General features: G+C 33.4%; 1 protein-coding gene and 1 long non-coding RNA gene across 3 annotated transcripts in view; both read right to left on the reverse strand.

Moving 5' to 3' along the window:
* Positions 1 to 708: 708 nt before the first annotated feature.
* Positions 709 to 2,420, reverse strand: LOC127867291 (uncharacterized). The gene is made up of 2 exons (XR_008043425.1): positions 1,748 to 2,420; positions 709 to 1,248 (listed from the first exon to the last, which is right to left on the reverse strand). It is a non-coding gene; the product is annotated as an uncharacterized LOC127867291 (long non-coding RNA).
* A 10,379-nt stretch (positions 2,421 to 12,799) lies between these two features.
* LOC127852879 (chitin-binding domain protein cbd-1-like) overlaps positions 12,800 to 23,266 on the reverse strand; it is a 45,710-nt gene continuing 35,243 nt past the window's right edge. For both annotated transcript variants that reach the window (XM_052386918.1, XM_052386910.1), the window contains exons 3-4: positions 15,273 to 15,418; positions 12,800 to 13,035 (exon numbers count right to left, since the gene is read on the reverse strand). In XM_052386918.1, coding sequence (XP_052242878.1) covers positions 12,956 to 13,035; positions 15,273 to 15,418 — 226 coding nt within the window. In that variant the 3' untranslated portion in view covers positions 12,800 to 12,955. The remainder of the gene's footprint in view (positions 13,036 to 15,272; positions 15,419 to 23,266) is intronic.

Here is a 23,266-nt window from a genome sequence, read left to right on the forward strand (position 1 = left end):
TTCAATCGAATTTAATTTCCCTGTAATCTTTTTTTTCGAATTTGAACTACAGTGCTATGAGGGTTATGTTTATTTACATGTGTTTATCATTGATATAGTGGGCTAAGTGATTCGGCGCTCTATATAATCAGTTTAACCCTTCCCCCATGTTTCGCATTGATCGTTACAAGGCGGAGCTCTGTCTTGGGTAATTGTCGAATTATCATCCTAGTTTTTTATGTACTTATTAGTATTGTGTTAAGTGTAAGTAACCAATGCTCAATACAATACATCACAAAAGATACAACACGACATAAAAGCTGGACAGGACGTTTATTATCGGCCCGCTGCCTATATAACGGCTCAAGAGCCATTCGCTAAGGCCGATTATAAACGTTCATCCAAATTCTGCCATTTGTTATCGTTCATATAACATGTCAGCCTCTTTTGTTACTTCACGAAAAATCATTTGCAAACCAGCTGTCCGAACAACTATTTAAATTCAACTTTTTACGTAACGACGTTTCTCCTGTGACGTAATTTCTTTGACGAAACATACCTGTTTATGATAGATTCTCTAGATTTTCGTGGCAATGATGCTTACAGTTTTTTTATTAAGTGTAGAAAATATACCTACAAATAAAATAAGTGGTTTGTACGTATCAACAACATATATCGGATTGTGTATTTGTCATGAATAATTGGAAACTTCAATGGGAAACAAACAAGTTTGGTCAATAATTAAATAACTTTACTCTGTGATAAATATCTTGCTCCACCAAAGTGTATTACATATGCATGTAACAATATGATCGGCTATTGTGTAATATATAATAAAATGGTCAAGATAATAGTCTACATCATAAATCAGTTCTCATTCTTTATAATGTCTAGATATCTTCCTATTGAAAACTGTTCACACACAAAATCTAAATAAACATATGAATATAATATAAATAACAACATATTTCTTAGATGTCGAAACCAAGTTTTGTAATTATCATAACCGATATAAGGGTCATCGGATAGAAACTCCATTTTTTTGGAAACGCACACCGTTAATTACTTCACAGCATCGTCCGTATTTCCCGTATTTCCCGGATGCATGAACGTTTGCCCACCATGACACCTGAATACGCTGCCATAGCGAACACAACGGTAACCCGGTGGACAACGTCGCCTCCCACATAGCCCGGCTGAATTCACGTCGGCCACTTGACTTAGCAGCAACGTTAGGACTAACATGCACATCAGGTAACGCATCATCGTCTGAAATTGAGAATAAGAGATTAATTTCGCGCATTTACAATACATCTATTGACGCTTGTATGTGCTATGACGGAATTATTATTAGTAAAGACCATAAATTAGATCTAGCTTAATCCGCTTTGCCATTATTAATAGCCACTTACTGATCTTTAAGGCAATAAGATCATAAAACGCCATTATTATCGCATGACTTGCTTATTTACAAAGCTGAAAGCTAAATTAAATACTGAAAATTGATCAAATGATGTAGTCAAATGTTAACAACTTAGATAGGCTTGTTCATCAACTGCAACAATCAAACAACAATAGCACAACCTTCTATTACTGTTTAAATCTACCACTTCTATTGCATTGTATTGTTCCAGTTGAAATGTGGAAAGAACAAAAACAACAAATCTGATAGTTACACATTTAATATTTATATAACTGAATTATGATTATTTAGTAAAAATACACCTTAGATATCACTATCCAACAATGAAAACGATAAAACACTTACTAGGAATCAGTTATAAATATTAGCTTTGCAATCCAGTTTGACTAGAAGTATATGCGATATGTTATTTTCTCCCGTTTTATATACAACTCAAGTACCATTCTTCGTCGAAAGGAAGTCACTTATTAATTATTAATTGGTCAATAAGAATACCATTCTATAAATAAATGACCTAGATATTGCGGAGTAGGAAGTTTACATGACAAATTTCTTACAAAGGATGATGATCAGTCCGTGTGTCAAGTGTTTTGTTTTTTTCTTAGACGTAGGGCCTTCTCTTAATTTGCCCTTTCTCCAAGAATATAAAGATTTCCTATCCTATCAATATTGCCGATTGAATATCATAATGAACAAGAAACGTGTCGCAGTACTCATTTATGTTAAGAAAGTGAAACACAACTCAAATGGTATAATGACAGCGGTCGAATGTTATTCCTCATGACTAAATAGCCACATTGTTGGACACTTGAAATAACAAGAAAAGCTTATTTTCTGTCCAGTTGGTGGATAATAATTTAATTCAAAATTGGTACTTGAGTTCAAGAACTGTGCAAGGCAATTGGTTTGCAGCAGTAAACATAACATGATATAAAAATGATATATTACCTTTTTGTAATCTCTGTTCTTAACTTAATTTAAAATGTATTAAACACTTGGATTAAAGACGTGTAAATAATATAATAAGCTACAATGTACACAGCCTATTCGGATTATTTCTTTGTTGGCCTCACTTAGTGCTTGATGTTTATTTGTATTCGAAATAATACCATGATATGAGAACCTTTGTGAGTAGCAAAGTTCTTTAAAAATTGCGGCACCAAAGCGACGTTAAAAGGGATTGCAAATTTATCACTTTCAGGTTACACGTAGTTGAATTCGCATTGTAACGAGCACCGAAGCTTTAAAATAACCATGTCAAAATTCACGATGAAAACGCTTTTTAATAAACCTAGATAGCATAAGTTAATGTACATGTATATCTATCAAACTGCAATTAATTGTATATGTGTTTCAATAAGTTATTTGATTTAACGCCGACGCGCACACTTAGAAGGACTTCAGATGTTACACCATTGAAATAATCAAGGTTGTGTACATAATTAGCATCGTAAGAATGTCGTTTTGCCATTTACGTGCGAAAACAGAAATTTTACACGGTTACGGAAAGTTATGGTTAGAATAATTAAAATGTAATTAAGTATATAGTAAGTTTTTTTATTCGGCAAAATAATATTTGAGCCTTTAACCGCAAGTAAGTTTCTTCTCTCAAAGTAAAATAAGTTAAAAGGGCCTTTTCACAGATTTTGGCATGTATTGAAGTTTGTCATTACATGCTTTAGATCTATGTTGATAAATGTAAACATTGGATCTAAACAGCTCCAGTAAAAACAATAAAAAGAATGCAATTAAAGAAAGAAAAAAGTAACCCTCAACTGGGATCGAACCACTGACCCCTGGAGTTAAAGTCAATCGCTTAGACCACTCGGTCATCCGTGCTCAACAATGAGTTATGCATGTTATACCTTATATAAGCAATCCTCGTAGTATCACAAAATATAACGACAACAATAGAACTCTCCAAATTATTCAAACGTTTCGCGTTGCAACGCTTTAATAATTTTCAGGTTTTTAAATCGTCAAAAGATGCTTATCATGGATATTTTAGAGCATGGTAAATGTTCAGTATAATTGTTTTCTCACAAATATCATAACTACAACGAAATATTGCGAATCTGAAACATTTTTTTAAATTTTGACAATTTACCAAAACGTGAAAAGGCCCCTTTAAAGCGTAACAAAGATCATCAGACCTCAGTTATTTCAGCATGTTTATTTAATCTGTTGATTGTAAGAAGACAAATGGAATTTCTCTGACGTTATTTTTCGTGTGAACGATTCTTTTCTTGGTCGCAAAATAAAAACGCACCCATAATGTTTTCACGTGACACAAGCGAAAAATACCCGATCTATTTTGCACTTTTCTAAGCTGATCTGGACATTGATCCAATTGCTATTTTTATGAAACAATAACAGAATTGATCAATGTAAAAACCCTGCATGTTATTTACGTTTTCCTTAACGAGAAAACATGATGTAAATGGTAAAGTAAAAATAAAACGTGTTCACTTGCATTTATTTTGAGAATATGTAAACATTCATTGAATAAAAAATACTTGATATTACTTAAAGTCAAGGAAACGGCCACTTTATGATGTATTATTGTTAACATCTAATTCCGACTTTTCTATTGCTTTAGGATGGGAGTGTCTTAACAAGCTCACGCACATAAAATTGTAATCATGTGCCTCTTCGTCAATTATCGCACGATTAATTTCCCCTTCCGGTGAAACCGGAGGGGACTTATGGTTTGGTCTGTCTGTCTGTCTGTCTGTCTGTCTGTCTGTCTGTCTGTCTGGCTGTCTGTCTGGCTGTCTGTCCTTCTGTGTTTGTCTGTCTGTCTGTCTGTCTGTCTGTCTGTCTGTCTGTCTGTCTGTCTGTCTGTCTGTCTGTCTGTCTGTCTGTCTGTCTGTCTGTCCGTCCGGCTGTCTGTCTGTCTGTCTGTCTGTCTGTCTGTCTGTCTGTCTGTCTGTCTGTCTGTCTGTCTGTCTGTCTGTCTGTCTGTCTGTCTGTCTGTCTGTCGGTCGGTCGGTCGGTCGGTCGGTCGGTCGGTCGGTCGGTCTGTCGGTCGGTCTGTCTGTCGGTCTGTCTGTCAGTCCATCACACTTTTCTGGATCCTGCGATAATTTTAAAAGTTCTTCATATTTTTCATGAAACTTGAAACATTGATAAATGGCAATATGGAGATTATGCACGTCATTTTATTTCGTTCATACGTCAAGAGTTCTGGTTGCTATGGCAACAATTTTTAAAAAAATACTGACAATGGTGGAGTTATACCGGTAGGGGACCATATTGCTTGGCAATCTATTGTTTTAACTGAGAGACTGCACCGTTAACTTTATAATACAATATCACATAAAGCATTACCGAATTAAATGAACCCTGCCACAATTCAAATCCACACATAAGGCTTTATTTGGATTTACACGACTTTGGAAAAAAAATCTAAAACGTAGGTACAAAACCACGCTGCCATGCATTTTAAGTTGTGTACAACTCTATTAATGTTGATGTATTTTGCTGGCTACATTATTGAAAATAAAGGCCAGTATTTTCAAAATAAAACAATGAATAACTGAGGGCCATGTACATTCATTATCATTAGTTAGCGTAAGAGTTCAGAATACTTCTTGAACACATTTTTTGCAACAGATATGTACTGATCGACGTTCAAGAATGCGTATTCCCGTTTACGCTTGAATATGCATGTGCTCATTTCTGAATGGAACTTTCGTGTTCCATGAAACGTACAATTGTGTTTACTGTAGTTGTTTTTGTGTCCACCAGTATTAAACTTTCAAAAAGATGCTATGCTTAAAGAATTTAAAAGACATGAACTGAATTAATCATTTCAAATTTTAGTTTATAAATCCGTTTTTTTAAATCAACATATTTATAAAAAGATCCAACCTTTATCTTTAAAACCAAACCAAGATATATAGTTTACTATTAATACATATTAATCATAACGCAGGAAACGAGAGGCTGTGTTTAATAAACGCTGTTGCCAACGGTGGAAGGTTTATCAATGCCGATTGATTGGCCCACTTAAATAAGTCTTAATCCACCTTTAGGTCAATTTCAATGTCAAAATGAGGTCAGATGATGTTTGCGTGCTGGGCATTTCGTTAAAGTATCAAAGCGCTTTGGTAAGTAGTTCTGATGTCAAACAAACAGTCAATTAGGATTTACAGAGGTGGAACATTAGTGCTTTCAATTAACGCCCTTTCCAGAACCGGATTACTCCATGAAAAGTTTGGACAGAACGGCACATTCTACGTTGGCTAAATCCGCGAAAAGAAGAAATAATTATCGAACAGTGAATATATAGAGAGAGAATAACAGGTATTCCTCCAGTGACCCGAATCGACGCTGCCCTAATTCGACGCAATTTTTGTTTTGCCTCTGTTTGATACATAAGCGACAACCGTTGACGTCATACAATAGCACATGGTACACTACGCACAATTTACTATAGTTTTTGTTTGTTATGTGGAAAATAGCGGGTTAAAAGGTAAAATATTGTTGATTGGTTTGAAAATTATGAATTTTTATGTATTTTACTTAATGCAAAACTTTTTGAACACTTTACACCCAATTGTCTTTGTAAATAAGATCGTGGGATAATGCATCGGTTTCGTTCGCAAAAGTTCAATTTTTCATTCATAAGTCACGTGACTGCCATTTGACAAAACACCGCATAAATAAATTAATTTTCACTATGAAAAAGGTGTACGCGTAAACTTTGATTTGAAGTCCGGATATGTTTTTGGTTATGCTGTAATACAATTTTAACTACATGTAGCAAGTGTTTATGTTGGTAATTGCATATTATGTTTATTACTTATTTTAATTTACTTAATTATTTTTGTAGGTTGCACAAAAAAGTACAGGTTATATGCAGCTACTTTCATAAACACAGCTTATGACAAGGGGTTGCTGACAGGGGCCCCTATTAAAACCACTGCCAGAAAGTATGGCATCCCAAATTAAAAAACCTTAATTGATTTAATTAATTTCAGTTCCATATTGCTTTTACAGTGATACAAATTTAAGTACAGCAATCATGAGTTAATAATTTATGCATTCAGTCTCCACAGGAGTGAAATTTACATTGAAATCAGGTAACCAGTCAGATGCGTCGTTTTAGGCCACTCTCAACAAATATGGCCGCCGTTACATAGACTTGGGTCATTTTGTTTTTCAACGAATTTTTGTTGATAACACTATCAATTGAATTTAAAATGTGTATATAAAAGGTAAATGTGTAATGAAAAACAAAATGATCACATAAATTTCTATATTGAGCTATAAAACTTTAACACACTGCTTGTATGCGTCGAAATTGGGCACTCGGGGATATATCAAGCAAGGCTTAGAATAATGTAACGGCGTGGCTTGCCGAGCCGTAATTTTATTCGTGCCGAGCCTGATATATTACAAAAAGATCAGGCAGTAACCTGTTTTTCTTTTTATCATACCTATATATAGAACGTCCCCGATGTTAAAGAGTAAATGAAAAGATCGCCTAAAAGGTGCAGTTTTAGCGGGAAAGAATATGACTTGTGTCGTTTTACGTTTAATAATTACGTCATGAGCACGCGAGCTTAATATTTGTAAAAAAATTGTTTTTTCTGTTTGTGTTGCATTTTGTGTTCAAATATATTACATCTTAGTATCAAATTGTTTGTTTTCTGTATCTATTTCGATTTAACTAAAAATGATTACTTTATAGTTGATTCCGAGTAATATGACCATCCTCCACACTTAACTGGTCCCCCGTTGAATATAACCGTTGACTCCGTTGTCTATTATAATTATATAGAGATATGCGATATATAAGGGGAGGTAACCAATCTACCATCACACATGACTGATATAAGAACTTCCTGTTGACCATGATATAAAAAATATATCAGGCAACGTTATATAAGGCAGAATTCAATGCGGTGGTATGATAAACATATTTTATTATAACACATGCGTTTAATTGATATTGTAAATATGCAGGGATGACATTACGTTTTGAAGAAGCGTTTTCGAAATAGGCAACAATATAAGACATTTCGCCGAAGGCCCAATTTTAATGAGTGAAATGAACACAAAAAGTTGTTATCACCAGTATTATTAAAGTTTTGCTTATATTAAAAAATATGTTTATTTTTAAAATGCAATATCCTTGATCATGTTTTCTTTTAATAGCTTATAAATGACAATTGCAGGGATTACAAATCTTGACATATGAGTAAAGTAACCGCCTGAGTTTGTTATTAAATCAAAGCGCTGAAGGCACTGAAGATGTTCGCTATTGCATAATTCAACACGCAATTCATTTTTGAAAATCAATCGCAAGTTTGAAATGAACACACGCCATTCAACGTTATAAAGTATGTGTCATAGCGCACGGGTCGAGTTTTGTGTGCACTTTTTATCATCCTTATTATTTCATAGAAATAACTAAGACAAAATAAAAACAACATGCTTTTTGGAAGTTCTGAAAGCATAGAAAGTATGATGAAAATGGTAATGATAACTTAATATAAAGAAAATGTGCAGTCACCATATTAAAGGAATATTTTTTTCTTATATCAAATGACTATCTCACCAAGAATATAAATTCATAATGAAAGTTCCGTGTAAAAAACTTTTGATTTTTGACACCATATACAAATTGAAAATATACAACAATCTTCGTATCTTGTATATGGAGGAATAAAAGTATATAAACATTGCTGTTTATGCTTTACTTGTTACCCGAGCAGTTCACACGGTGTCAACAACGCTAACATAAACATAGGTATAGAGCACTCATGCGCTTTTAGGCGTAGCTGTTTCAGTTTTCATCTTAGTGACTTTTACATAACGCCAACAGACACGCATGAATATTTTCGAATATTTAATAAGCTGATTCGAGATACAACTTCTGATTTTTTGCTATATCACTGCGTATGTGCTCAATTCAAAGGATGTAGCACTGTTCAGTGTAAGGAATTCCGGACTACTCTCTGTATGCTCAAACGACACAAAGTGTGGCCCTGTTACAATTACGCGTTACAATCCATCTCGCAGAATTTCACTTTCGCCTCCAAGATGAGAAAACAATCATTAGCGAAATAGTATAGTGTCACGATAAGAGAAAATCGTTTAATTATCATACCACAATGTTTGCCGTACTTGGTCAGCACGTCTGGAAATCATTCCTTAATGTGTGGATAGGCTGCCATTATTAACAAGTTTGCTATTTTCAATTCAATTTTGTATCAAAAAGCATTGTTCTTAAATGTGGCATTTTCAATTCGCAATGAGATTTGTAATGACCCTCGTCATGTGAAAATGGGTCTTATTTCATATGCGCCCATCATATAAATAGCCCACTCAGCTATCACTCCTTCTGGTAAGGAGAAACATAACATATTGAGTGATTTTAAAGCGAACAGCATCGCCTATGGCCTGACTGCGCAAAAGCACATGTTGGGTTTAACAAACGCTTGCCGAAACGCATAAGACCCATTTTCGCATGACGGCGCTATTGACGTGTGATTTAAATGTGTCGAAAGAAAACTGCGTTTAAATCAAATATAAACATACGATATATTTCGATAGTGAAGAAAGATACTCATAACAAGGCATATGAGGACACATATGAAGTGCTCTCCCGTAGTATATTTTTTATTTTACTCACACTAATGTGTGGTTTGACAATGCTAACACACATTTCATGCGGTGAATATGCAGCTTACAAGTGAAAAACACAACACAATAGTTAAACTTTTGTTTAATTGTATTTAATTATTTAGAAAAGTAAATTGCTAATTTTATTTCAAAGTCAGCGTATACGCCGACTACATTTTTAAAAGACATTTATTGTTATAAATATATTTAATATAATATATTAGGTTGTTTTCGGTTTTAGCGATTAAAAAGCATTTTCGAGGTTGCCTATAGTATGCCTGTAGTAATTCATGAACTCATATCCAACTGTCTATGTATTGAGAACTGTGAATATAAACAAGCTTAACCTTCTACTAACCTTCTGCTATTGCATTCGTAGTATTATTATAAATTGTTCGTTATATTCGGGTTTAGCAATTTTGAAACTTTTTTTTTGTCTATCGTATCGCTGAAGTTATTGTTGAACTTATGTTCAACGTTTTATAAATTGAGAATATAAACAAAGACATATCGATAATATGGGTCTTTGATATAAATAAGCGTCAACTTTTTCCCGAATCTCTCATTTTACGACCTGTACTACGTCATTGAGTTGTATGCGAGAGCGTAACCTATTGCGTTGTTATAACCCGTAAACTTTCCTTTGTTTATCGACAGACGCATCTATTAATAGCCTCATATATCATGAATGCCAAAACAACCGGGAAAAAGAACCACGTGACCAAATAGGACGCAAAACGCAAATACCATGCGACTACGACTTTTATTATGTAAGAAAGCTCCGCAATTCCTTTGAAGTCGGAGCCTTGTGATTGCTATTACTTAAATAATTGACCTCTAACTGAAGTAAGCAAAGGAAACGCAGCACCTAATTGACCCATTCCTTCTATGTGCGAAGGCAGATTGAATTTTACTAATGTATGGTTTGCCTATTATAACACACATAATAATGCGGTAAATATGCGACTAACAAGTAAAAAACACTATAATTAAACTTTTGTTTTGAATTAAGTTATTTAGAAAACAAAATTCCAAACCTTATTTCAAAACAGCAAGACTACATTTTTTTAGAGAATATTATTGTTATATTTAAATGTTTTTTTTTAACAGTTTCAGCGATAATGAAACATTTTTTTATGTTGTCTATCGTATCCCTGTAATAATTGTTGAACTCGTGGTCAACGTATTATTAATTGAGACCTGTGAATATAAACAAGCGTAACCTTATACTACTGCGTTATTCTCACACGGACTCCCTTTTGTTTATCGCCAGCCTCAGATTTATGAATGAGCTGAGCGAAAATACTACGTCACGCACACGCAGCAGAAAGTGGACTATTTTAATCATTCTTAAACAATCTCCTCCGCGACACGTACAATACGATCATTGTTTATTGATTCTTTTCTATAAAACACCGTTCGAAAATATTGAATGTAACACGATATTAATATAATGTTGCCATTTGTGAATACACATAATTGGAGAACTCAAACCTATTGCATAAATTATACAACTCTTTCTTGCGCGGATACGCAAGCGGGTATTGGGTTAATCATACCTAGTCGTATCGACCTGAATTTCACACTAAGCACTTTAGACGGGCGCTAAAGCGCCCATCTAAAAATGAATGCCGATGAATAAACTGCGGGAAATTTTCCTCATGCACTTCATGCCGACGCGCGTTGAATGTTCAAGACGATTAGGGGCATGATCATGCAAGAAATAGCGGGAAACTTTTCCCGAGCACTTCGTGCCGATGCGGGTTAAATATTCAAGACGTCTAGGTCGTACAGGTATATTGTTATGTCTACGGTACTGTGAATAAGGGCCATCTGGCGCACGTGATACACATACGAGTCTTTTTCAGCAGCTTTTAATGAGTTTTGCAACATCGTAATGTAATGAATTAAATGAATTATGTTGACATTGCCTGTCGTTTAAACGTTTATTGTTTTTGTAAACGTGTTTGAGCAAAACACGAAACGCCATCGTTTAAACGTTTAAACGTGATACCCTTACTGTCGATTAATACTATGACCGATACTGTGATCGGGCACAAATAGAATGAAAAACATCGTGTCATAGAATTTTATTTTTTAATGATTCCACATATTTGTAGCAGACAGCGCATATGTAAAACTAAGTTTACACACATTACACCTTGCGGTCTTCTTATCCACAGACCGTGTAAAGTATTCCATACGACACCATTCCATACTGCAGAAGGGGCTGGTGGCATTTTCAGATTTGAATTATGATTCCTTGATGATTGTTTAATTTATATCATCTGTTACTTTCGAGTAATTCACACATTTTAATGGCTGTACATACTGTGATCACAAAACTTATTTATTATTCGCCAGTCAATTGAAACCGTGAATTGGCACCCCATTGGCAAACAACAGTCTGGGCCTTTCTTAGAGCGTGTATATTGCATTGCGCAATCAACACTGATACGAGCCGCGTTATCAGTTTGACACGAAGAACGTCACGTCAAACATGTTACTCCCAAGTGATTTCGGTTGCTTTTTAGTAAGCGGTTCGCAGTTCATTAAATATTGGTGAAAATACGTTTGGAAAAAAAATGCGAATATGCGAATATCATTTTTATTATTCGAATGCTGACCATTCAATCGAATATACGATTATTCGAATAATTTTGCCATCCCTAGTAATTACTGAAGTGTTATCCTACTATAATCACTGAAGTTTGATCCTTATATAATCACAGCATTGCGATCCTACTATAATCACTAAAGCGTTGTCCAACTGTAACCACTGAAGTGTGATCCTACTAAAACACTGAAGCGTAATCACAATATAATAGCTGAAGTGTTATTCTACTTTAATCCCTGAAGTGTGACCCAATTATAATCATTGAAGCGTGGTCCCACTATTATCATTGAAGCTTAATCCTACTTATTACCTAGATGTAATTAACGTATAATGTTGCGCAGACACTTTTCAAGCGTCATGTAATTATCGTAATTGTTTTATTCAAATTTTGATAAATTTATGAAATAAATTTAATAATGACACTTTATGTCTGATGTTTATTTTATGTCAAGAACTGTTGGACACGTGTGTGCTTTACCTCGCTATCGCTAGTCAAGTTAGGTGGCTTGTCAACAACAATAAAACGTTTTGAATAAAAATGACATTTTAACGCATATTAAATTTCCCTACTCAAGTAACTGCGGAATAAATCATGTTATTATGTCAGTTGAGATGGTAATTGCACAGTGAAACATGGCTTTAACATTCTATAAACAAACAGTGTATGCATCTAACGGAATAATGTACATATGCGTAAATCATAGCTTAAATCCGCTTTCAACGTTTTGACACTCACTTAAGTAAGTATGCAACAATTTCATACATAAACATGACCAGCATCTGGTCATTAAACAGCCATACATTAATCCAACCATTAATGTATCGATTTTGATTGCGGGCTGATTTATAACTGAACGCTATTAATTGTATCATCATGTCATTGCCATTGGTTTCTGTTTGGGGTGGCAGCCTTAAGTTTTTTTTTATAAACATCTCTTGTTTTGGATATATCCATGAATGTTCAGAAAACTATTTTCATGTCTAATGCTTCCTTCGCAAAAAATAATATGTGAACATAACAGGCGGATGCCAACGCATCTGGATGCTACATATTTATTGTCAAAGAAAACTAAATACGGGAAGGTGACACGCGTGTTTATTATATAAAAAAATGCACTGTTAAAGCATAATGAAGCATCAAATAGTTTTAGGATTCGTTCAACGTTTTTATTTACTATTTGTCAGTTTATATTGGCAATGCTTCATTTAAAAAGAACACACATTCCTAAACATATATATATTGTAAAACGTATTATAGAGATAGCAACAACGCTTGATTCTTGCTCTTGTCTTTAACAATGCTATGCTGTGAAAGTTCCGCATGGTGGCGCTACGGCGAATTTCCAGTTGCATGCGCTAGCCAATGGGTCGAAGACTGTTCCTGCAAGGTTAAACATACATGCATGTTAGATTTTGTGAAATTTATATTCCTATTAAAAGCGTCAATGTGTAGTTCCATGTTGAACCTATAGCTTATGTCAGTCTAATGTGCGGCATTCACTATGATGTTGAAGAACAAAGTGCGTGACATCATCATCGTCATCGCATTATAATTATCATCATCAAAATTATCTCTATCCTTTTGATTATTATTATTTTATTCATTATGAGAATACTTATTTATTATAAATACCAATTTATATCGTCAGCATCTTTATCGTGATCATGATCAGTCAGAACACACGCGACGTATGATTATTATTACGATATTTGCGTATCAAACTATTCGATTGATCGATACCTAAAACGTTTTAACTTCTTGATTAGAATAGTTTCAGTCCATGCAAATAATCTGCTGAAACCATAAAGTAAAAAGAAAGCTAGACACATCGTTTTATATGTTCCCTGTTACATTTCCTTAGCAAAGTTACAGCCTTTAATATGTCTGCATAAGTCCACTCCTTGATATACAGTAAGTGAACATTTACATCTCTGACGATGATGAGCAAAATTTTGCTTATGTTTTTTCGACCAATAACGATATGATGACACATGGCCAGGTTCTAACGAAAGACACTTGTTTACCATGCATAGCAAACAATTGTAATCTGTTTTTTTAATTCTTTTTATGCTTGATAGAATTTTTGTCTCCGGAAATGGCTTAAATATCCAATACAAAATGTTTAAATTCAAGGTTGACTTTGTCTTGAGGATAGAGCAGACGTTGATAATAACATTGATGATCTGACGATAATGATACAATAACAAAAATGGTGATGGTTGTGATTATATTTGTGGTGATGGTGGTGTTGATGATGGTGCTAGTGATGGTGTTGCTGCTGCTGATGATAGTGATTGTGCTACTGGTGATGATGCTAGTGACGGTGCTACTGGTGATGATGCTAGTGATGGTGCTGCTGCTGCTGATGATGATTGTGATGGTGCTTATGATAATGGTGCTAGTGATGGTACCTCTGTGAGGATGCTAGTGATGGTTCTGCTGCTGATGATGCTAGTGATGGTGCTGCAGATGATGATGCTAGTGATGGTGCTGCTGCTGATGACGATCGTAGTGTTTATTAAGATGGTGGTGTTAATAGTAATAATATGGAATTGTATCTTATCATCAAAATGAGTTAAACAGACAATTACCAAAATGCGTTCTGTTTCACAAATCATAGTCAACATTTCAACAAACTTAAAAAAATACCAAAAATAGACCGCAATGTGTTGTTGGAGAAAAAAGTTGGTTTGAAAGTTCGTTACTGCAATGCTAAAAGTTAGGACGACATGAATTTGTTCGATTCTAATATCTAAATTAGGACACGTAGTGGGGCTTTATATCGGGGTCCTTCTAAGCTCACAAGCGAACAAAACGCTTATATTATGTTATCGTTTTGGATCACATTTTTCGTCTTTCGATGTCCGTCTTCAACATCGACCTATTGAACACACCGAAGCCACATTTATTGCCAAATCTTCGACTTGGTGAGGACAATTTTTCGCAATAACACCTCTGCTGAGAACGTAACTTGGCAAACTGAGGTTCAAAAAACTAGGTCACTTTGTAAATTCAAATAACATATTGTGAACACTCTAAATGTAACATGAGCTGAGCATTCATCACAAAACATCTTCATAACATGTTTTCTTATAATACATGTATCTAAGTGAGACGAGTTTGAAATCGGTGCCGGTCCATTACAAAAATGACGGCCGGTGGGGGCGGGATAGCTTTCTTTAATTGTGATTTGTTTTTCCTTTTTTAACGAACCTTCTCATCATATTTGTTTTAATGATATACGGTGGACTTCGAAAATATTTCCCGTCCGGAATTTGGGATTGAGGTCAATTTTCCTTGTATGGCTATACATGTAGTTTAAAGGTGTAAACACTAAAAAAATCATATTGTTTGTCCAATCTTCATGAAACTTTAGCAGGACATTTTGTTCTATTATATTTTGGCAAAACTAAAACATTGTTTTTTTTTTTTTTGAAAAACATGGTAGGTGCTTTCCCTTACAGAAAGACGGAGGCGATTTGTATTCACAATCAATCTAAATAATGTTTATTTCAGGAGGTATTCTTAATCTAGCAAACAACATATTTATAATAATGTAAAAATTGAGGATACATTTAGGTTAAAATTTCAGAAAAGTATAATAGTTTAATATCTACCTCCCGGGCAAAAGTTGTGACCTTGGAATTCGCCAGCATAGCACGTGTAAAATGATTTACAGTTGTCCAAATAATCTGGATATCGACCGTAAGGTTTCGTAGAACAGTCTATTACGCGACCGCAAGGTGGCAACACATTGCTAATGCTGAAAGACAGAACGTCCGATTGTATTGTTGTTTTAATGTATTATTTTTGTTTTAAAATATTTTTTTAACATTTATTCACCAATATGTATGTACAGTTGAATACAAAAATCGTTGGAATAATAAAAAATTAAATTACAGTACAATCAGTCATGTTACAATAATGTATGCCGATTCTCTAAAAATACAACACAGAAATACTAATAATTATGAAGGTGAATTATTATTACAAAAATATTCGACTAATTCCCACGAACTTTTATAACTATTCGCTAAATGCGTGTTTTGTATAACTGCAGAGGCTATTTTGAAGCTACTTCGGGAACCATGAATTGTAGGTGTTACCATTCTACGTCTACAGTTATAAATAAAGCGTTTTATTTCGAGACATAACACGTTATACTTTTCAGATGGTTTACCAACTGATCCCAGTATAAATGTTTTACAATCAAAATTAAAATTGTTATCAATGTTCTTTATAGCAGATGTGATGTGATGTAAAAACCTTTTTATGACATTACAACTCCAAAATAAATGAACGAGAGTCTCTGTTTCTGTTTTACAGAAAGTACATTTGTCTGAGTCACTTATTTTCATTTTCTTTAACAAATTATTTGTAGCTAGAATGTTATGAGTCAGTCTCACTTGGAACCATTGGTTGTATGAATCTTTTGTGATTTTAAATAACCATGCATGAAGACTTCTCCATTCTGAACTTTCAATACTGAAAAGGCTGTTCCATTTTACCTGGCCTGTTGGAATTTCATTGTTGCGTATTAATAAGTTATATAATATATATATATATATATATATATATATATATATATATATATATATATATATATATATACGTGAGTTATTTTTGTTGTGCAATAATATAGGCTTGATATATCCCGGGATGATTGGGAAACAATAATCATTATTCATTGTTTAGATTGTATCAAGTTTAAGCAATCCTAAGTAATTTTAATTGCCTGTAGTATTCCTTCAAATTGTAGAAAGTTCACACTAGCGCCTAGTTTTTGTTCAAATTCCATTCTAGTTAAAAATGTTCAATTGTAATTCATGATATCTTTAACAAATCGTATTACTTTATAATACAAACTAGGAACATAGAAATGTCCGTGTCCAATTGGAAACTTATGGTTAAAGTATAATGGAAGTTCTTGAAATTTCGTGATATTGTCTATTGGGAAATGGTCGATAAAATCTGCGAAAGATTCTAATACGTCTTTCTCAAAAAGGATTAAACACCTGTCTTACACATAACTCAATATAACTTTTTCCGAAGTTAACTATTTTTTCTAATACAAGTATATTTTTTAGTGCAAATCTATAGCATGTACTACTATAACATGTAATAAGTCTGTTTAACCATAGCATTTTTAACCTTTTTACATACGAAAAGATATCAACCATTTTTAAACCTCCTTTGTCATAATCTTATATAAGTACTTAACTTTTTATTCTTGGCTGACCTTGCCAAACAAATTCGTAAAACATGCTATTTTTTGTATTCAATATTTGTTGATTTGGGGTTGGTTATGCAGAAAACAAATTTGTTAGCAGCGGTAATTAAAGAGATTTGACAACTGTTATTCTACCACTTGGCGTTAGCGCTCTTCTATTCCATAATTTGATACAATTTGCAATACTTTGTATTTTATCATTAAAATTGAACGACACCATTTTTTCCAAGTCAATATGAAACTGTATGCCAAGTAGTTTAAAATTATTGTTTCCCCAATCCAACTTCCATTTCGTTTTTATCGAACGGGTGCTATATTTTAAAGAACTTATCCAAATAACATGGGTTTTCTCGAAATTAATTTTTAAACCAGAAAATTGAGAGAAGTGAAAGGGGGTATCGAGTTTTTTTTTTTAACTGTGTCCTCACTTCCATCTAGCAGTAGTGTTGTATCATCTGCAAATTGTGAAATTTTATATTCTATGCCATTGATACAAATACCTTTGATATCCCTGTTATTTCTTTTTTTAATTGATAAAATTTCAGCACATAAAATGAATAATTATGGACTTATGGGATCCCCCTGTCAACAGCCACGACCTATGTTAAAGAATTCGGAAAGAAAACCATTCAACTGCATAGCAGTAGAAGCATTATGATAAAAAAGTGATATCCATTTTACGAAACTGGGACCAAACTTTAAAAAAGTTAGCGTTTTTAAAATAAAATCAAAAGAAAGAGAATCAAAAGCTTTTTCAAAGTCTAACATCATTCATAATCCAGGTATATTATATTGACAGACAAAGTTGTGAACTCCGAATGTTTACAGGGGAGTCATTTTGGAGCGATGGCTTCCCTGCTAAAAGATACATTTGCACTATTAGTACCCAATACTACCCCTGCGTCCGGTGGCATTAACACCCAGTCGCCGGTCGTTAGTGAGCAAAATCAGTGTAATATTTCTGAAAACAATACGCTTTCAAATGATCAGACATATGCTAAGGTGGTGACAGGTAGTGGCTCGCATGTATCCCGTACAAGAAACCGTACATCTCGGCGGACTTACTCCGCTAGTCCATATAGTCGAAATTTGACAGCTGTCAAAAATGGGAATTTCCCAGTTTCTAAAAATAGAAACGAGACGAACATTGATGGGCAACAGAGTGAGCCGGAGGTCAAGAAGTAGGACGGAGAGGAGAAGATCAAAGTTCGATGCGCTTATATGAACATTAACGGATTATGTAGTAAAAGGACTGACAAATTGAAATCGGATTTTGTAAAGAAATTATTCGATAGCAATGATTGTATTTCATTTACAGAAACATGGGCAGATGTTTTTTCAAATTTACATGCAGATGGTTTCGAACATTACGTTTTGAATAGAGAAGATATTAAAAGCACAGCAAAACGAAATTCAGGCGGTATTATTGTTCATATAAGAAATAACCTAGTGTCAGATGATAGTTTAGTTTTTACATCAAAAGATGACATTATTTGGGTTAAACTTTCTGCCAAAAAGTTAGGTACAGAGAGAGACTTTTTTTTATAGGTTTATGTTATGTGATTCCAGATTATAGTAGCCGCCAATCTATGGATGAGACTAATGTTTTTGATAGGTTAATTGATTCCGTTATATATGTAGAAAGTTTGTCCGAAAATGAAAATTATTATGCAATTTTTGGAGACTTTAACTCACGCACGTCAACTTTGCCTGATTATGTAGAAAATGATATTGTGAACAATTTCAATATTGATTTACTGCCTGAGGGGTACCTGTCTTACATTGAATTACGTAGGTTTTCATTAGATAAAACGTCTGTCAACAATAATGGAAGATTTTTGTTAGATTTTTGTAAGCAAACGGGCTATATAATTGTAAATGGTAGAAAAGGCAATGATAATACGATAGGGAAACATACATTTGTAAGCAATAGGGGATGTAGCGTGGTGGACTATTTGTTATGCAAATATGCTATGTTCAAGAATATTTCCATATTTGATATCGATGTTCCAAATATTGTCTCAGACCACTGCTTAATGAGCGTTACATATACATTGACTCAGTAATCAGTAAAAATACAAGTGATAGGTGTGATACAAAGGAGTTTGAAAGTGTAAACTATAAATATGTATGGAAGCCCGACTTGAAAAATACTTATATTGAAAATTTAGAGAGTGAAGAATGTTTAGAAAGCTTTGATGTTTTGACGAATAATATAAGGGCTAGCATGACATGTGATGATATAGATGTGTGCATAAATAATTTCGAAACTATTTTAGACAATGTTGCCTCACCTTTTGTTAAAAATATATGTACAATAGTAATTATGTTGTTAACTCGGAAAGTTCACAGCCATGGTTTAACGAGGAGTGTTTTGCGAAAAGGAATATTTTCTTAAGATGTCTTAAAGGGATCTTTTCACGCTTTGGTAAATTGACAAAATTGAAAAAAGTTGTTTCAGATTCGCAAATGTTCGTTTTAGTTATGATATTTGTGAGGAAACAGTAATACTGAACATTTACCATGGTCTAATATAGCCATTATATGCATCTTTTGACGATTTTAAAACCTAAAAATTATAAAGCGTTGCAACGCGAAACGATTGAATAATTTGGAGAGTTCTGTTTTTGTCGTTAAATTTTGTGAAACTACGAAGATTGCTTATATAAGGTATAAAATACGTCAAATATGTGTACTCGGCGGAATAGCTCAGTAGGCTAAAGCGTTTTTACTTCAGGACTCTGGCAGGACTCCAGGGGTCACTGGTTCGAAACCTGGTCCGGGCAATGTTCTTTTCCTTTTTTAAATTTTATTCTTGATTTTTTACTGGAGCTTTTACGATCCAATGTTTACATTTATCGATATAAAGCATTTAATGAATAAGTTAAAAAATGCCAAAATCTGTGAAAAGGCCCCTTTAATCAGTATAGAATTAGTCAAAATGATAACACAAGAGTGAATATGGTGAAATCTAGGTCGAATTATAAGTTGACAATAAGAAAATGTAGATACAATTATGATAAAGAAAAAACAAATAAACTGTTGAGTAACAGGCACAAAAATGCTCGTTTATATTGGAATATGTTAAAGGAATCGGCTGGTATCAAAAAGTCAAATATATCAATGCCAATGCCAATGTTTGAAAATTATTGTAAAGCTGTTAATAACCCAGAAGATAGGTATTTTACACCTGATGAAGATATTATGTATTTTATTGATAGGTACGAAAATGATGAATTTAAAATTATGTTCAGTGAATTAAACACATGTATAACAATTACGGAAATAACAGCAGCCATTAATCAGTTGAAAACCAACAGGTCAGGTGGTCCTGATTGTTTAATAAACGAAATGTTTACTGTCGGTAAAAATGCATTGATGAACGTTTTTTATACATTGTTTAATAAGATTTTTGAAAACGCATATTTCCCTAAGCGATGGTCGGAAGGCTTTGTGATTCCACTTCATAAAAAAGGCAGTATAAATAATGTGGATAATTATCGTGGTATAACTTTATTGAGTAGTTTAGGTAAACTGTTTACTAAGATTATAGATAATAGATTGAAATCATGGGCCGAAAAGTATAACGTGTATATAGAAGCCCAAGCAGGATTTAGGGCAAATATGAGTACGGTAGATAATATATTTGTGCTTAACGGTTTAATAACACATGTTCTGAATCAAGGGATACAACTCTATTCATTATGTGTTGATTATACTAAAGCGTTTGACTATGTGGTTCGTGAAAATCTTTGGTTTAAGCTGATACAGCTGGGACTTAGAGGTAATTTACTCAACATTGTTAAATCAGTATACGATTCTGTTAAGTCTAGAGTTAAGTATTGCAATAAGTTAAGTGATGAATACACATGCACTCTTGGGGTACGTCAGGGGGAGTGCTTATCTCCCTTTTTATTTTCCATGTTTATCAATGATTTAGAAGATATGTTTATTCATAACAATGCAGATGGTATAGATGTTAATACGTTTAAGATATTTATGTTACTGTATGCCGACGACATTGTCATTTTTGCAAATTCGGCTGAATCATTACAGCGTAGTATTGATATATTATATGATTATTGATTAACATGGAAACTGAAGGTAAATGTTGCTAAAACAAAAGTTATGATATTTAGAAAAGGCGGTTCTATTCAAAATGGCATTGCTTTTATTATAATGGCGAACCAATTGAAATAGTTAACAAATTCTGTTATTTAGGTGTGGTTTTTACTACAGGGGGTTCGCTTAGTACCGCACAAAGTACTTTGGCCGGACAGGCACAGAAAGCCATTTTTACTTTGAATAAATACTTATATAAATTTACTTATATACCGCCAAAACACAAGTTGGAACTTTTCGATAAGCTTGTATCGCCAATTTTGAATTATTCTTGTGAAATATGTTGTTTTGCGAATGACTTATCAATTGAGACATTACATATGAGATTTTGCAAAAAACTGCTCGGTGTGAAGAAAACTACTCAGAACGATTTTATATATGGCGAATTAGGCAGAGTATCTTTTAAAACTATTCATATGTATAAGGCTATTAAATATTGGCTACGAATTCTTCAAACGAAAGAAAATAAGTATATTCTTCTTGTGTATAATTTATTAAAGAATGATTTAGAATTGTATCCCAATAAAACAAATTGGTGCTCCTTATTGAAGAACTTATTATGTTCGCTTGGTTTTGTTGATGCCTGGACATTTCAAGGTGTAGGTAATAATGACATGTTTCTATATATTGTAAAGCAGAGATTAAATGACCAATTTATACAGAACTGGTACGCCAGATTAACTCAGTCTAGTAGAGCTTTATTCTACAACACAATTTCATCTTTTAGATTTCAACCATATCTCGAATGTTTTAATATTAGTAAGTTTTGTCAATCGTTTTCTCGTTTTCGAGTCTCATCGCATAGATTGCATATTGAGGCTGGTCGATGGACCAGACCTTTGAGTACCCCAATAAGTGATAGAAAATGTGCAAGGTGCAATACAATTGAGGATGAATATCATTTTGTTATGGAATGTGTAATGTATACTGACATTAGGAAAAAATATATTGGCAGAAAATATTGGTTTAGACCTAGCATGGCTAAATTTGTAGATCTTATAAAGTCAGAAAATGAGAATATACTTAGAAACTTAGGAACCTATATTCATAAAGAATTTATTATTAGAAATGAGGTAACGTATAGAAATTGACATGGTAAAATTGATGCACAATGTGTTTCGTGTGATACTGTAAATACATGATTTCTATGTGTTTCTTTGCACTTGAATTGTATATATTTCATGTTTTCATTGTGTTTTTGCTGAAACTGTTAACATGTCTGATGTACTATATATGTTCCTTGGAATATTACAGGAACCATACGCAAACTATGTTTACACGTTTGTTGGTTACTCTAACATACATTTTGTAACACGGATAATAAATATGATATGAGGCCTTTATGCCGTTTTAATTGTTAAGTATACTAGACTATGATAGCGTTGCTATTTACAACTGTAATGTATTGTAGTGAAATACGTTTACATTATAACATTTACATGCATTTTTCTATTACGATTAATAGATATGACATGTTGCATTAATACCCTTTGTATTATTATATTTACCAGGCTATACTAGGGTTGCTCTGTACAACTTTAAAGTATCGTGGTGAACTAATCTGAAATTGTTAAAGCAAAGTTAATTCTGCTGTTAATGTTAATATCACACCATATAAGCGTTCTATCGTATGAATTGATATGACAAAAACATCTATAATGTCTGTCTTACTCGTTAAATCATAATGTAGTTCAAGATCTTACAATTAATATATTATAACGTGTCATTATAAGTCTAGTTTCCACAATATTTGTCTTACATGTTTCTTTCGGTAAGACAAATACATGAAAAGTGGTTATTAATTGTTAAGTACAGATGTTAGTGATAGCAGTTGCCTATGATATCAGTCTTACATATTCGTTTCGGTAACGCATATATATCTATGGCACTCTAAATGTTAATTCCATAGATGTTAAAATACCCTCTGTGATAGATATATAATTCATACAAGTTAAATGATTAAACTATATTATATTTTTGTATTTAAAGGTTTCTTTGCGATTGGTTATTTTACTTGTTTTTTCGTAATAGTAAAATTGAACTAAATTTATAAACATATCCGAAGAGGTCGATGTAGAGAAACCATTTAATGCAGGATACAGTGGTGTAATATGGCATATTTATGTAAATGTGTATATATAACTACTCTTTTGTCATTGTTTGTTAAATCGATGTATATGTTTAAAATACAGCCCTAAAAGGCTTCTTTTAAACAACATACTATCATGCTTATATCAAGCTATTTGATAGTACGAAACA

Source organism: Dreissena polymorpha, chromosome 1 (assembly GCF_020536995.1).
Source record: "Dreissena polymorpha isolate Duluth1 chromosome 1, UMN_Dpol_1.0, whole genome shotgun sequence".
Classification (NCBI taxonomy): Eukaryota; Metazoa; Mollusca; class Bivalvia; order Myida; family Dreissenidae; genus Dreissena; species Dreissena polymorpha.